General features: G+C 35.8%; 1 protein-coding gene across 1 annotated transcript in view; it reads left to right on the top strand.

Moving 5' to 3' along the window:
• NRG4 (neuregulin 4) overlaps positions 1–14,062 on the top strand; it is a 79,183-nt gene that overhangs the window by 48,816 nt on the left and 16,305 nt on the right. The window contains exon 3 of the mRNA XM_064296143.1: positions 11,036–11,182. Within this exon, the coding sequence (XP_064152213.1) occupies positions 11,036–11,182 (147 nt within the window). The remainder of the gene's footprint in view (positions 1–11,035; positions 11,183–14,062) is intronic.

Raw genomic sequence — 14,062 nt, 5'->3', positions numbered from 1 at the left:
TCAGGAAGTGAACTGATGTTGGCTTCTCTTTGTCTTAGTCCAAGTTGAGGCATGAGATTTTCCCTGCATTAGAAGTTTGTTGAGACCTGAAGCCTGGGAAGGTAAGATGCCAGTGTGAATACTGTCCATTTAGAACTGTGGTTTGAGTGCCTGGTGAATTAAGAGAGTAAGTCTTTCCACCTGCCCTGGTTTACAGTCTTTTTTTCTAATTGTCCTTTAAGTAAAGGTCAAGTCAGTTTCTCATACAGAAACTTATACACACATTGTTATGTGACCCTAGTTGCTCTCCCTATAACGTGACAGCGCACTTATCCTCTCCACCCTGTATTTTCCGTGTCCATTCAACCAGCTCCTGTCCCCATCTGCCTTCTCATCTCGCCTCTAGACGGGAGCTGCCCACATAGTCTCATGTGTCTACCTGAGCTAAGAAGCACACTCCTCACCAGTATCATTTTATGTCTTATAGTAGTCCAGTCTAATCCTCGTCTGAAGAGTTGGCTTTGGGAATGGTTTTAGTTTTGGGCTAACAGAGAGTCCGGGGGCCATGTCTTCTGGGGTCCCTCCAGTCTCAGGTAGACCATTAAGTTTGGACTTTTTACTAGAATTTGAGTTCTGCATCTTACTTTTCTCCTGCTCCTTCAGGGGTTCTCTGTTGTGTTCCCTGGCAGGGCACTCATTTGTGGTAGTGGGGCACCCTCTAGCTCTTCTGATCTCAGGCTGATGGAGTCTCCGGTTTATGTGGCCCTTTTTTGTCTCTTGGGCTCATTATTTTCCTTGTGTCTTTGGTGTTCTTCATGCTCCTTTGCTCCAGGTGGCCTGGTTTAGTCTTGATGAACCCTTAAAGTTTTACCAAAAAATGAAAAGTAGCAAATGTCTATAATTGGAGGACCCATTAATACAGTTTATTTTAAAAAGTTTTATAAATATGATTTCATACTTACAAAAATAATTGCCTAAAAATGGGAAAATTGACATATACCAATTTTTATGTATAAGTAGAGTCCTTGAATATACAAGTATATTATGTATTTTTTTTTTTACAGAAAAGATCACATGATAGACTGCAAAAAATATATATGGATTTTTTGCTTGCAGTTTTATTTTTCCTCCCTGCTCTTTTTTTTTTTTTTTTTGTAATAGGCTTTATTTCTCAGAGCAGTTTTAGATTTCCTCCTTGATGATTTTTTTTAGGCAGGCAAAATAGAGGAAGCAAAGACTTGTTAATATGGAGGAAGCAGAACAACATTAAGAAAATAAAAGCCACACTTTTTACCTTAGGTCTCCAGTAAGCCAACCAGCATTCTATGGGTGTCTCCCCAGAAAGTCTTCATTGGAGAAGAGCAGCCAATGCGAGCACTCGGTAACAAAGGCCTTGCCTGCACTGCTGTTACTTACACTCATCATCGTCTGATGTGTTCCCTTCATTCACTGTGCATTAGCTAGTTTCAGGAAAGAAGATGTTTCAAAATTTCGTAGTGATTTACTTAAGCTAAAAAATTATAATCCTTCGCAATAGAGCTACAAACAATAACTAATGATAATTTGGATTATTCTCTATTGTAGACTGTTTTATCTATTTACATTCCGGTATAATCTGTAGTCCATTTCAGCATATGAATTATCTGGTTAACAGCCCATCTTGAAAGAATCTGACATGAGATTTTCCTTTTTAACTGGACTTACACTTACTTATTTTTTCTTTTTTACTTGAAGTGCTCATAATTATTGGTTTTAATGGTCTAATGTCATATGTGGAAACCCTGGTGGCACAGTGGTTAAAAGCTACAGCTGCTAACAAAAAGGTGGGCAGTTTGAATCCACCAGGTGCTCTTTGAAAATCCTATGGGGCATGTCTGCTCGGTCCTATAGGGTAATTATGAGCTGGAATCAACTCGATGGCAGTGGGTGGTGGTTAGCCACCTTTATGTACTGTTGTATACCGGACTACTAAAGGGATGTGAGCCCATGTTGGTAGTTCATGTTTCCTGAACACATCTAATAATTTTGTTATTGTTTTATTTTTACCATTTTTCATGGGTTTCAGGTTGCAGTTTGATTACCACAGTGTATTGGTCAAGTAGAAGTCATTTTGACACATGCCAAGATTAGATTTTTTTCCCCAGGATGGATTAGCCACAGAGTGAAGCAGAATTGACACTGAATCTCCATTTGGTTAGGGAACTTTTTTTACAATATTATTTGTTTCTTTAAATTATTTAATAATAATAATCACACATTTATTGATCACCATGGTCTTTTTCTAGCTATAATTTTTCTTAGACAATTTATTCCCTGTAGTCTACCATTAGATGTAAACATGGTCTTTCTATAGTGACTAATTTCTGTTTCACCTATAAAGTATATTTCAATATTCAAAGCACTTACAGACATTGTCTTATTTGATTCTGACAACAGCCCTATGAAATAGTTAAAACAGATGTTATCTTTTATCTATTCTTTAAAAAAATTGTTTTTTTGTTGTTAAAGTTATACACAGCAGAACATACACCAATTCAGCCTTTTCTACATGTGTAATTCAGTGATGTTGATTATTTTTCAACTTGTGCAATCCTTCTCACCCTCCTTTTCCAAATTGTTCCTCCCCCCTTAACTCACTGCCCCCAAGCTTCCCGTCTAACCTTTCAAGTTGCTGTTGTCAATTTAACCCCATATAGTAGATACTTCTTTAAAAGAACACAATGTTCAAGGCAGATACTCTTTACTAATTAAGCTAAACTATTGTGTTTTTTTTTATTGTTTGGTTTTAAGAAGACTTCAGGGGATATTTTTGGTTTAAGGATTAAAGTTTAAAGGATTATCTCAGGACAATAGTTTCAGGTGTTCATCTAGCCTCAGTGACTCCAGAAAGTCTGGATTCCATGAGAATTTGAAATTCTGTTCCACATTTTTCCCCGTTTTGGTCAGGATTCTTCTATAGAATCTTAGATCAAAATGTTCACTAATGGTAGCTGGGCACCATCCAAAAACAGGTGTTATTTTGATTTTACAGAGTTTTTTAGCTTTTAGCTTAGAAGGGCCCAGTTAAGCGCTAGACTACTAACTGAAAAGGAAACCCTATGGAGCATGGTTCTAGTTTGTAACACATGGGATCACCAGGAGTCGGAGTTGAGTTGATGGCACTGCATAGGTTTTTGGTTTTAGAGCACTTAAATGACTTTCCCAAGGTCAGACGGACAACAAGCATGAGAATGGGATGAAGAAACCAGATTTTTTCTGGATCCCAGACCAGTATTCTTTCACGAGTTAAATGGCACTGTTTTTACATCACTAAAAACTTGGTTTTTTAATCCATGCTAAAGTTCTCTGACATTGTAACTACTTACCTTGAATGTTGTAGCATCTAATTAATTTATTTCATGACAATTGTATTACACATAGTTTCTGTGTTTACGGACAGATTGTTGGTGGTATTCAGCCAGAAAACCAACACATATAACTTGGAATCTGAGTTTTAAAATTCCTCACCTAGCTGAGCATTTGTACCTGTTGCAGCATTTATCTTTCAAATCCAGGAAAATAGGCATGATCCCTTAGTGCTTGGTATTTACCTCATTGGGTGACACAACTGTTTGCTACTTGGCAGTCTACAGAAGTGAGGTCCAGAAATAATTTGCAAGAGAGTTACATAAAGACTGAAAATGACGTAGTTCTGCGTAAAATGCTGGTGCAACACCTGACCTTTCTGTGTTTTGCTTCAACGAGGACTACCATAGCCACTTCATTCACCCTTATTTACCTCTCAAGTAGTTGATTAACTATGTTTGCCTGAAATTTGCTATTTTTATGATAACTGAGGTCCTAACATTTTCATAAATGAGTCGGAGCTTTACAAGTGGAACCCTTGTACACACTCATTGGTTGGCAGTGTTTGCTTTTTTGTATGATAACATATCTGAAAACTCGCAATTCATTTTTAGGTGAGCCAGTCCTGCTTCTTGGGTAACAACCTCACATTTAAAATTTTCTTTGCCTTTTTAAAATTCTGTTTGACCAGTTAAAAAAAAAAAAAGATATGTAGAATTTTTTGCTTGATTTGCTTTATTGAAAAATACCATTGGGTTTTTACTTTCCAACAACAACACTCCTCACACTGTTTGCTTGGCTCCACCTGAAAGGCAATAGAACATCCTAGTATTGACTGGTTCCCTTTATCTGGCCTTTTTCTGTTTGCTTAAATACTGATCTGACCACTTAGCATTTATTTGTACCATTCCCTTGACTCTTTTCCAACTCAAAGTATTTATCATGTAGATAAAACATTTCTAGTTAGTTACATCAGCTAGTGAAGTTCAAGCTTAACTAGGCTTGCACAGCCTTAAGAAATCAGGGTAATGAGTTTACAGTTTTTTAAAAGCAAGTCTTCCTTATCAAGACGAGTTATACTGTATCTCAGGATTCCTCTCTTTAGGGCTGTAGTTCTCTTTCCTAGAACGGAAACTGAACCCCATTTTAGCGTTACTTCAGACCTTGAAACTATGACAGAAACTTCTTTCAGTGACAAAAACTTTTCTTTAAAAACCTATAGAAATCACAAATAATTGTTACTTATTGAATTCTTATAAATATATATATATATATTTAGGAAAATTAGAGTTTTTTTTTTAACTAAATTGAAAGCCTGTTATTTTACTGTGTGCAATGTCTTTGTTTATTTTGTAATGGCGTATGTATTGATTTTTATGACCACCTCTGTTGACTTTCTAGATGCCTGTGTGTGTGTGTGTGTGTGTGTGTGTGTGTATATGTGTGTTTATTTTTCTTTTGGGAAGTGGGGGATGGAGCTAGTGAAGAAAAACAAATTATTTTAATCTTTTTTTCTCTTTGTGCGTGTTTAACTGATTTAAACTATTAAAAAATCAGTATTTTAGACTTTGTGATTTTCCCAAAATATTTTTACTTCCATTTCAGTGTGCCATTCATACCCTAACCTTAGTTTTGTATTTCTCCTCAAGTCCATCTTTACAGACGTTTGAGAGAATTGAGACTGCTTCTTTGATCAAACTGACACCCCAGGGAAACCATAACCAATAACACCGCTGCCTCACATCGGGCAGGGCTGAACAGTTCATAAGGCACATTTCATATGCTCTTTTAACCTGAAATCGATCCCTTGTGCTATATCTTCATGGTTATTTTCTCTTATCTATATACTACTTGGAAACCCTGGTGGTGTAGTGGTTAAGCACTATGGCTGCTAACCAAAGGGTTGGCAGTTCGAATCCACCAGGCGCTCCTTGAAAACTCTATGGGGCAGCTCTACTCTGTGTGTGGGTGTGTTTGATTCTGACAATAGCCCTATGAAATAGTTAAAACAGGTGTTATCTTTTATCCATTCTTTAAAAAAATTATTTTTTTGTTAAAGTTATACACAGCAGAGCATACACCAATTCAGCCTTTTCTACACGTGTAATTCAATGACGTTGATTATTCTTCAAGTTGCACAATCCTTCTCACCCTCCTTTTCCAAATTGTTCCTCCCCCCTTAACTCACTGCCCCTAAGCTTCCTGTCTAACCTTTCAAGTTGCTGTTGTCATTATAACCCCATATAGATACTTCTTTAAAAGAACACAATGCTCAAGGTAGATATTCTTTACCAATTAAACTAAACTATCATTTGTTTTTAAGAAGACTTCAGGGGATATTTTTGGTTTAAGGATTAAAGTTTAAAGGATTATCTCAGGACAATAGTTTCAGGTGTTCATCCAGCCTCAGTGACTCCAGAAAGTCTGGATTCCATGAGAATTTGAAATTCTGTTCCACATTTTTCCCCGTTTTGGTCAGGATTCTTCTATAGAATCTTAGATCAAAATGTTCACTAATGGTAGCTGGGCACCATCCAAAAACAGGTGTTATTTTGATTTTACAGAGTCTTAGCTTCGCGCTAGACTGCTAACTGAAAAGGAAACCCTATGGAGCACGGTTCTACTTTGTAACACATGGGATCACCAGCGGTCGGAGTTGATGGCACTGCATAGGTTTTTGGTTTTGAGTTGGAATCGACTCAATGGTACTGGGTTTGGTTTTGGTTTTTTATATACTGCTTTAATAGTCTATCACATTAGTTGCCAAAGCCTTGTCGGTAATTAGTTGGCATGTAACTTTCTAGACCTGCATCCTTGTTAGTCTAAAGCAGGAGAAAGGGTGGTAAAATTTCTAAATACCTACCTAAGCTGTAAAGAAAAGGAGAATTTAGTAGAATCAAGCCTTCTATTTTTGGTAATACCAGCTTAAAGAAAATATATATACCTTTTACACAGAATTTTTGCTAAGTATAGTCTACTTCATAACTTCTTGTGTTACTTTATGAATAAACATTTGTGCTTATTAAAATATTCTTCCTTATTTTAAATGCATCTACAAAATAATGAAATTTATCGGGTACTACACACTTTCACATTAATTTATATCAACCTCTGTGTTGTATAATCTTTGTACATGTTAACAAGGGAAAAGGAACTGATTGGTAATACTGAAGTTCTTTGTCATATAGTTTTTTGGGGTTTTTAAAATAATATTTTACTGTGTTTTTGGTGAAAGTTTGCACACCAAATTCAGTTCCCATTTAGCAATTTCTACACGTATTGTTCAGTAACATTGGTTACATTTTTCACAATGTGTCAACATTTTCATTATTTCCATTCTGGTTGTTCCTTTCCATTAACCTAGTTTCCCTGCCCACCCCTTTACCTGCTCATCATTGCTTTCAGGTAAATTTTGACCATTTGGTCTCAGATAGATGATTTGCTAAAAGAGTTCAGTATTCACTGCTGATATTGTTTATTTTATGAGCTAATCTGTTATTCAGCTGAAAGGTGACCTCCAGGAGTGGTTTCAGTTCCAAGTTTAAAGACTATCTCAGGGTGACGGTTTTGGGGAATCCTGTAGTTTGCTTATATCTAGGAAGTATCTGTAACTGTGCCCCTATGTGCTTTATTATATATACGAGTATGTATATACAAAGATACACCTAGACATGCACACACATATACTCACATGTGCCTTTCTATACACATATATGCATACATATCTACCTATGTAACCACACACGTATTTTGGTTGTTATTGCTGTTGTTGCAAAATTGTATGTTATAACATTCACCAGTAATGTCTCTTATTCTTGAGTGCTTCTTAGTGTCATCATTTGCCTTGGTCAAGTTTTGCAGACTTCACCCACATTTGATATTGCCTTTCCCATCACAAAAATAACAAGTGTCTACTATCTAGAAAGTGATTCCCCTTCCTCTCTCTCCTATACCTGGCAACCACCAAAGAACATTTATTTCTGTACATATACCTATTCTTGTCTTTTTATAAAAGTGAGACCATACAATATTTGTTCTTTTGTGATTGACTTATCAGACCCTTATCAGATACATCACTCCCAAAGATTTTTTCTCAGTCCGTAGGATCCCTTTTTACACTTTCGATAAAGTTTTCGGATGAGCATAAGTATTTAATATTTAGGAGGTCCCAGTTATCTAATTTGTCTTCTGTTGTTCATGCACTTGTAGTTGTATTTGATATCTATTTCTAAATAAAATTAGGTCCCACAGCTCTGTTCCTGTATTATCTTCCAGGAACTTTATAGTTTTAGCTTTAAAATTTAGGTCTTTGACCCATTTTGAGTTAGTTTTTGTGTATGGTGTGAGGTATGGATCCAGTTTCATTTTTCTACAAATGGATATCCATTTGTTAAAGAGACTGTTTCTTCCCACTGAATGGACTTTGACCCCTTGTCGAAAATCAGCTGCCCATAAATGGATGGATTTACTTCTGGGTTCTCAATTCTATTCCATTGGTCTAAGTGTCTGTCATTGAACCACTACCAAGCTGTTTTGATTACTGTGACTGTATAGTGTGTTGTTAAGCGTTTGGCTGCTAAACAAAAGGTCAGCAGTTTGAATCCACTAGCCACTCCTTGGAAATACTATGGGGCAGTTCTACTCCGTCCTATAAGAGTTGGAATTGACTCAATGGCAATGGGTTTGGTTTGGGGTTTTTTTGGTATAGTATGTTTGGTTTTTATGTTTTGAGATCAGGAAGCATGAGGTCTCCTACTTTGTTCTTCTTCAGTATTGCTTTCGCTGTTCGGGACTACTTTCCTTTCCATATAGAGTTGGTGATTAGCCTTTCCATTTCAGTAAAGAATGATGTTGGAATTTGGATCATGATTGCATTATATCTATAGATTGCTCTGGGTGGTATTGAGATTTTCACATTAAGTCTTCCAATCCGTGAGCATGGAACGTTCTTCCATTTATGTAGGTCTCTTTTAGTTTCTTGCAGTAGCATTTTATAGCTTACAGTAAAACTTGAGAAAGTCAGAACCTGTGTAAGAAGGAAATCTGTCAGAGAAGGAAACTCAAGTATTTCCCACTAAATAGAGAGTGATAGGAAAGTGGTGACTGTACCCTGTCAAAGGTGGAAAACTTACAAGACCTAGAAAAACAAGACAGTCCTATTGAGTTCCAGCTCTCACAAGTTTCACTGTATAAGTCTTCTATATCCCTGGTTAGGTTTATTCCTATGTATTTTTTATCCTTTTGGGGGCTATTGTAAATTGTATTGTTTTTTTGATTTACTATTTGGAGTTCTCCTTGTTTAGTGTAAAGGAACCCAATTGATTTTTGTGTGATGATCTTGTATCCCACCACTCTGCTGAATCTATTAGATCCAGTAGCTTTCTTATGGAATCTCTGGGATTTTCTATATAGAGGATCATGTTGTCTGCGAACAGATAATTTTACTTCTTTCTTTCCAATTTGTGGATTCCCTTTATTTCCCTTGCTTGCCTTATTACTCAGCTAGGACTTGCAGTACAATATTGAATAAGAGTGGTGATAATGGGCATCCTTGTCTCATTCCTGTTCTCAAAGGGAAGGCTCTCAGTCTTTCTCCACTGAGAATAATGTTGGCTGTTGGTTTAGTATATATGCCCTTAATTATGTTGAGGAATTTCCCTTCTATTCCTATTGCGAATTTTTATGGTGTGTTGGGTTTTATTAAATCCCTTTTCTGCATCAATTGAGGTATCATGCGATTCTTTTTTACTTATGTGGTGAATTACATTGATTTTCTAATTTTGAACTACCTTTGTATTCCTGGTATAAATCCCATTCTTGTCTGTTGGCTAGAATTTTGTTGAGAATTTTTACATCTATATTCACAAGGGATGTTGGTCTATAATTTTCCTTTTTTGTGATGTCTTTACCTGGCTTTGGTTATCAGGGTGATGCTAGCTAGCTTCATAAAATGAGTTAAGGAGTATTCCTTCTCTTTCTGTGTTTTGGAAGAGTTTGAGTAGAACTGATGTCAACACTTCTCTGAATGTTTTGCAGAATTACACAGTAAAGCCATCTGGGCCAGGACTTTTTTTTTTTTTTTTTTTTAATGACATCTTCAGTCTCTTCTTTTGTTATGGGTCCATTTAGGCTTTCTACTTCTATTTGAAGTAGCCGTGGTGGCACAGTGGTTAAGTGCTCAGCTGCTAGCTGAAAGATTGGTAGTTCGAATCCACCAGCTGCTCCACAGGAGAAAGATGGCAGTCTGCTTCTGTAGTGATTACAGCCTTGGAAACCCTTGGGGCAGTTCTCTTCTGCCCCATAGTCTATGCCTCGGAATCAACTTGACAGCAAGGGGAATATCTCTATTTGTGTTAGTTTAGGTAGGTAATGTGTTTCTAGAAATTTGTCCATTTTTTAAGGATTTTCAAATTTATTGGAGTACAATTTTTTTGTAGTTATCTGTTATCATCCTCTTTATCTCAGCTGGATCTGTTGTAATGTCTTCAGGTTCATTTCTTATTTTGGTTATTTGCTTCTTCTCATTTTTTTCCTTTGAAAAATTGGCCAGTAGTTTGTCAATTTTGCTGATCCTCTCAAAGAACCAACTTCTAGTTTTATTGATTCTATTTTTCTGTTTCATTTATTTCTGCTCTGATCTTTATTATTATTACCTTTCTTCTGGTAGCTTTGGTCTTCTTTTGCTCTTGTTTTCTTATGTGTTCAAGTTGTCAAGTTATTAGGACCTTTCTTCTTTTTTTAATGTATGCATTTATTTCCATAAATTTCCCTCCGTACACTGCTTTTGCTGCATTGCAAAGGTTTGGTGTGTTGTTTTCATTCTCATTTTGATTCTAATTACTTTTTAATTTCACTTTTGATTTCTTCTATGATCCAATAGTTTTTAGTAATGTTTTATTTAGTTTCCAGGTATTTATTTTATTTGTTCTTCCTGTTAATGATTTCTAGTTTCATGCCATAATGATCTGAGAAAATGTCTGTATAATTTTGACCTTTTAAAATTTATTGAGACTTCTTTGTAGCCTAATATATAGTCTGTTCTGGAAAATGCTCCATGTCTGTAATAGTTTTAAAGAGCTAAAAGTAATTGACTTTAAAATATTTGGCAGGCAAATATTCAAAAAAAAGTCTAGAAAAGGAAAGTAATAAGATAGGCAGTAGAAATATAGGATGTAAAAACATACAAAGCAGCAATATTGAAGCAGTGTAGTAAAGGTCCAAGATTACATACATAGATCATTGAAGAATGGAAAGAAATGTTACTTATACAAATTTGACATATGTTAAAGGAGGCACTAGAAAAAGGAAAGAGAATGATTGTTTAATAAATGTGGTTGGGATAACCAGTTAGATTTTTGGTAAGATATGATCCACATCTCAAACAAAAATAAATTTCAGATGAATTTGAGTTACATCATTGAAAATTTAGAAAATAAGAGGTTTGAATAATCTGTAAGTTCTCTGGAGCTTTCTAAACAATTGGAAAACTGGAAAAGGAAGATGGCAAACATTAGTACTGCATAAACAAATTTGTTTTATTGTAACTGTGTTTTTATTTTAACAGTGAGCATTATAGGAAAGCATGACTATTCTTTGTTCACAATCTGAAAATTGGTCTACTTTTCTTCATACCATCTAGAAACCTTTTGCTTTCCATGTTAGCTAATGGGACAGAGAATGCAATTACTTTATCTAAAATTTTATTCTATAGATGCATTGAAAACTATACAGGAGCTCGTTGTGAAGAGGTTTTTCTCCCAAGTTCCAGCATCCAAACTAAAAGTGACCTGTCTGTGATTTTTGTGGTATTGGCTGTCCTAGGAACACTTATCATCGGAGCCTTCTACTTCCTTTGCAGGTAACCAAAATAGAAACATGCTTTCGAAATGAAAAAAGCAATGCATAAGATAGTTATCCCACTATAATTATTGTGTAGATATTTGTCCATATAGTGATTTCCATTTAGTTATCTCTGTAATACAGTTTTTGTTATTAAATTAATTATTTGTTCTTTGTTATACCTAAATATCTGGGCTAAGTCTATTTAAAGTAAATTTGAAGTGAAAGAAAAGAAACAACTCATGTAATCCTGTAAATATAAGACAAATTATTAATATCTACAGTTAACAAAATTTTATTTTTTCTTATATGCCAGACATTGTGATAAGCATGAAGAATACATTAGTGAACAAGATAGATATGTTCCCTAACTTCACAGATATTTTTAAAAATTTTATTTTGTTGTTGAGAATATATACAGCAGAACATATACCAATTTCTACATGTACAATTCAGTGACATTGATTACACTCTTCAAGTTGTGCAACCATTCTTGCCCTCCTTTTCTGAGTTGTCCCTCCCCCACTAACATAAACTCACTGCCCCCTAAGGTTCCTATCTAATTTTTCAAGCTGCTGTTGTCACTTTGATCCCATATAGATAGTTCCTAAAATAGCAGAATGCTCTAGGCAGACATTTTTTACTAGTTAAGCTGAACTACCATTTTGTTTTAAGAAGACTTCAGGGGATACTTTTGGTTTAAGTTTTAAATGTTATCTCAGTGCAATAGTTTCAGGGGTTCATCCAGCCCCCATGGCTCCAGAAAGTTTGGAGTCCATGAGAATTTGAAATTCTGTTTGGCATTTCCCCCTTTTGATTAGGATTCCTCTATAGAATGTTTGATCAAAATGTTCAGTAATGGTAGCTGGGCACCGTCCAGTTCTTCTGGTCTCATGGCAAAGGAGGCATTTCTTCATGGAGGCAATTAGGCATACATTCGATATCCTCCTCCTATTCCTGACTCTCCTTCTTTTCCTGTTGCTTCAGGCAAATAGAGACTAACTATCATGACTTGGATTCTGCTTGTAAGTGTTTAAGACCCCAGGCCACCAAACACATGAAAAGCTGCTTAATGTCATTAGCCATCAGAAAGAGGCAAATCAAAACCACAATGAGATACCATTTCACTCCCACTAGGATGGCTAAAGATAAAAGAACCCAGAAAATAACAAATGTTGGCAAGGATGTAGGGAAATTAGAACAACGTTTATCCATTGCTGGTAGGAATGCAAAATGGTACAGCCATTGTGGAAAACAGTGTGGTGGTTCCTCAAAAAACTAAAAATAGATCTACCCTTTGACCCAGCAATTCCACTCCTAGGTATATACCCAAAAAAACTGAAAGCAAAGATTCAGAGACTTGTACCCCAATGTTCGTTGCAGCACTATTCACAATAGCAAAAGGTGGAAGCAACCTGAATGCCCATCAACAGATGAATGGATACACAAAATGTAGTACATACATGCAATGGAATACTACTTAGCCAGTAGAAGAAACGAAGTCTTGATACATGCTACGGTATAGATGGAGCTTGAAAATATTAAGCTGACTGAAATAAGTCAATCACAAAAGGACAAATATTGTATAAACTTCCTTATACAAAAAGACAAAAAAAGGCAAATGTGTAGAGACCAAAGGTTATTAGTGGTTACCAGGGGCAGAAGGAAGGGGCGGATGGGTGTTAATGGTAATGGAAAAATCATGTTGATTTTTTATTGTAACTGCTGCCCGTAAGTCGTATACCTGTAAAAAGTTGAACTAGCAGAAGTTGTGTGATATATTTACAACAATAGCAACAAAAAAAGAATAGCTGCTGAGGCTGCTTATGTCCAAAAAACCTCATGGGATTTGGTTCCTTGGTTTGGAGGTTAAGGGTCACGGTTTCATGTGACATTCCAGTTAACTGGCCTAATAATGTGTTTAGTGCTACTGTTCTACCTCCTAGTTCACTGCGTAGCACCTGGAGTCTTAAAAGCATCGTAGAAATTTAAATCAAATTGGAGAGATAGACAAATAAATAGGCAATTAATTTGGGGAGGCTGGTAACTCAACAAAAATAAAAGAAAAATTATTTGGATGAACCAGTCTTACACACTAAATGTTATTATCATTCATTAGTTTTGCTCTTTAAATTTTCTTGAAATTTTGTGAAAATAGAATTTAAGTTTATGTGTTAGCTGATCTCATAACTCTCATCATTAGTATTTATTAAATGTACACTGTATGCTATCATTGATACTTGTAAAAATGGAGCTGAGGGTAATCATAAAAGGTATACAAGTGGGCTTAAGACATTTATATTCTAAGAAAGGTAACATATAGGTAAAATTGTGTATCATAAAATCCTGATTTCTGAATTACTTTAGCATCAAGGAGTAATTAAAAGTTGGAGAGAGTTTTCTCTTTTTAAATGTGTGGTGTTATATATTTTATCCCAAAATACATCATGTAAGCAATTCAGTATGTTAGATCTCTCATAATTTTAGCATCTGACAACTTCAGATACAAAAATTAAAAGCCCACTGTATCAGATGGTATTTTCCAAAGATGGCCACAACATCTCCCATCCCACATGCTCTTCTGTAGTGTGACCTAACCACTCCCCCATCAAGAGGTAGATTTTATTTCTTTACATCTTTGGATCTGGGCAAGCCCTGTGACTGCTTTGCTCAAAAGAATATGGGAAAAGTGATGCTATTCTAGCAGCTTCCACTTCCTGCCTCTTGTAACACTCACTCTTAGGATGTTCCTCTTAGAATTGGCGACTGTGTTGTGACGAGTCTGAACAGCACAAAGAGATCATGTGTAAACAATTTGGTCATCAGCCTCAGCTGTGCTCTCAACCACAGCCAGCATCAACTGCCAGCCATTTGAGTGAGCTATCTCAGACATCCAGCT

The sequence above is a fragment of the Loxodonta africana genome, chromosome 13 (genome assembly GCF_030014295.1).
Source record: "Loxodonta africana isolate mLoxAfr1 chromosome 13, mLoxAfr1.hap2, whole genome shotgun sequence".
Lineage (NCBI taxonomy): Eukaryota > Metazoa > Chordata > Mammalia > Proboscidea > Elephantidae > Loxodonta > Loxodonta africana.
The sequence above is the reverse complement of the archived record's forward strand: the minus strand, read 5'-3'. Positions and strand labels throughout refer to the sequence as shown.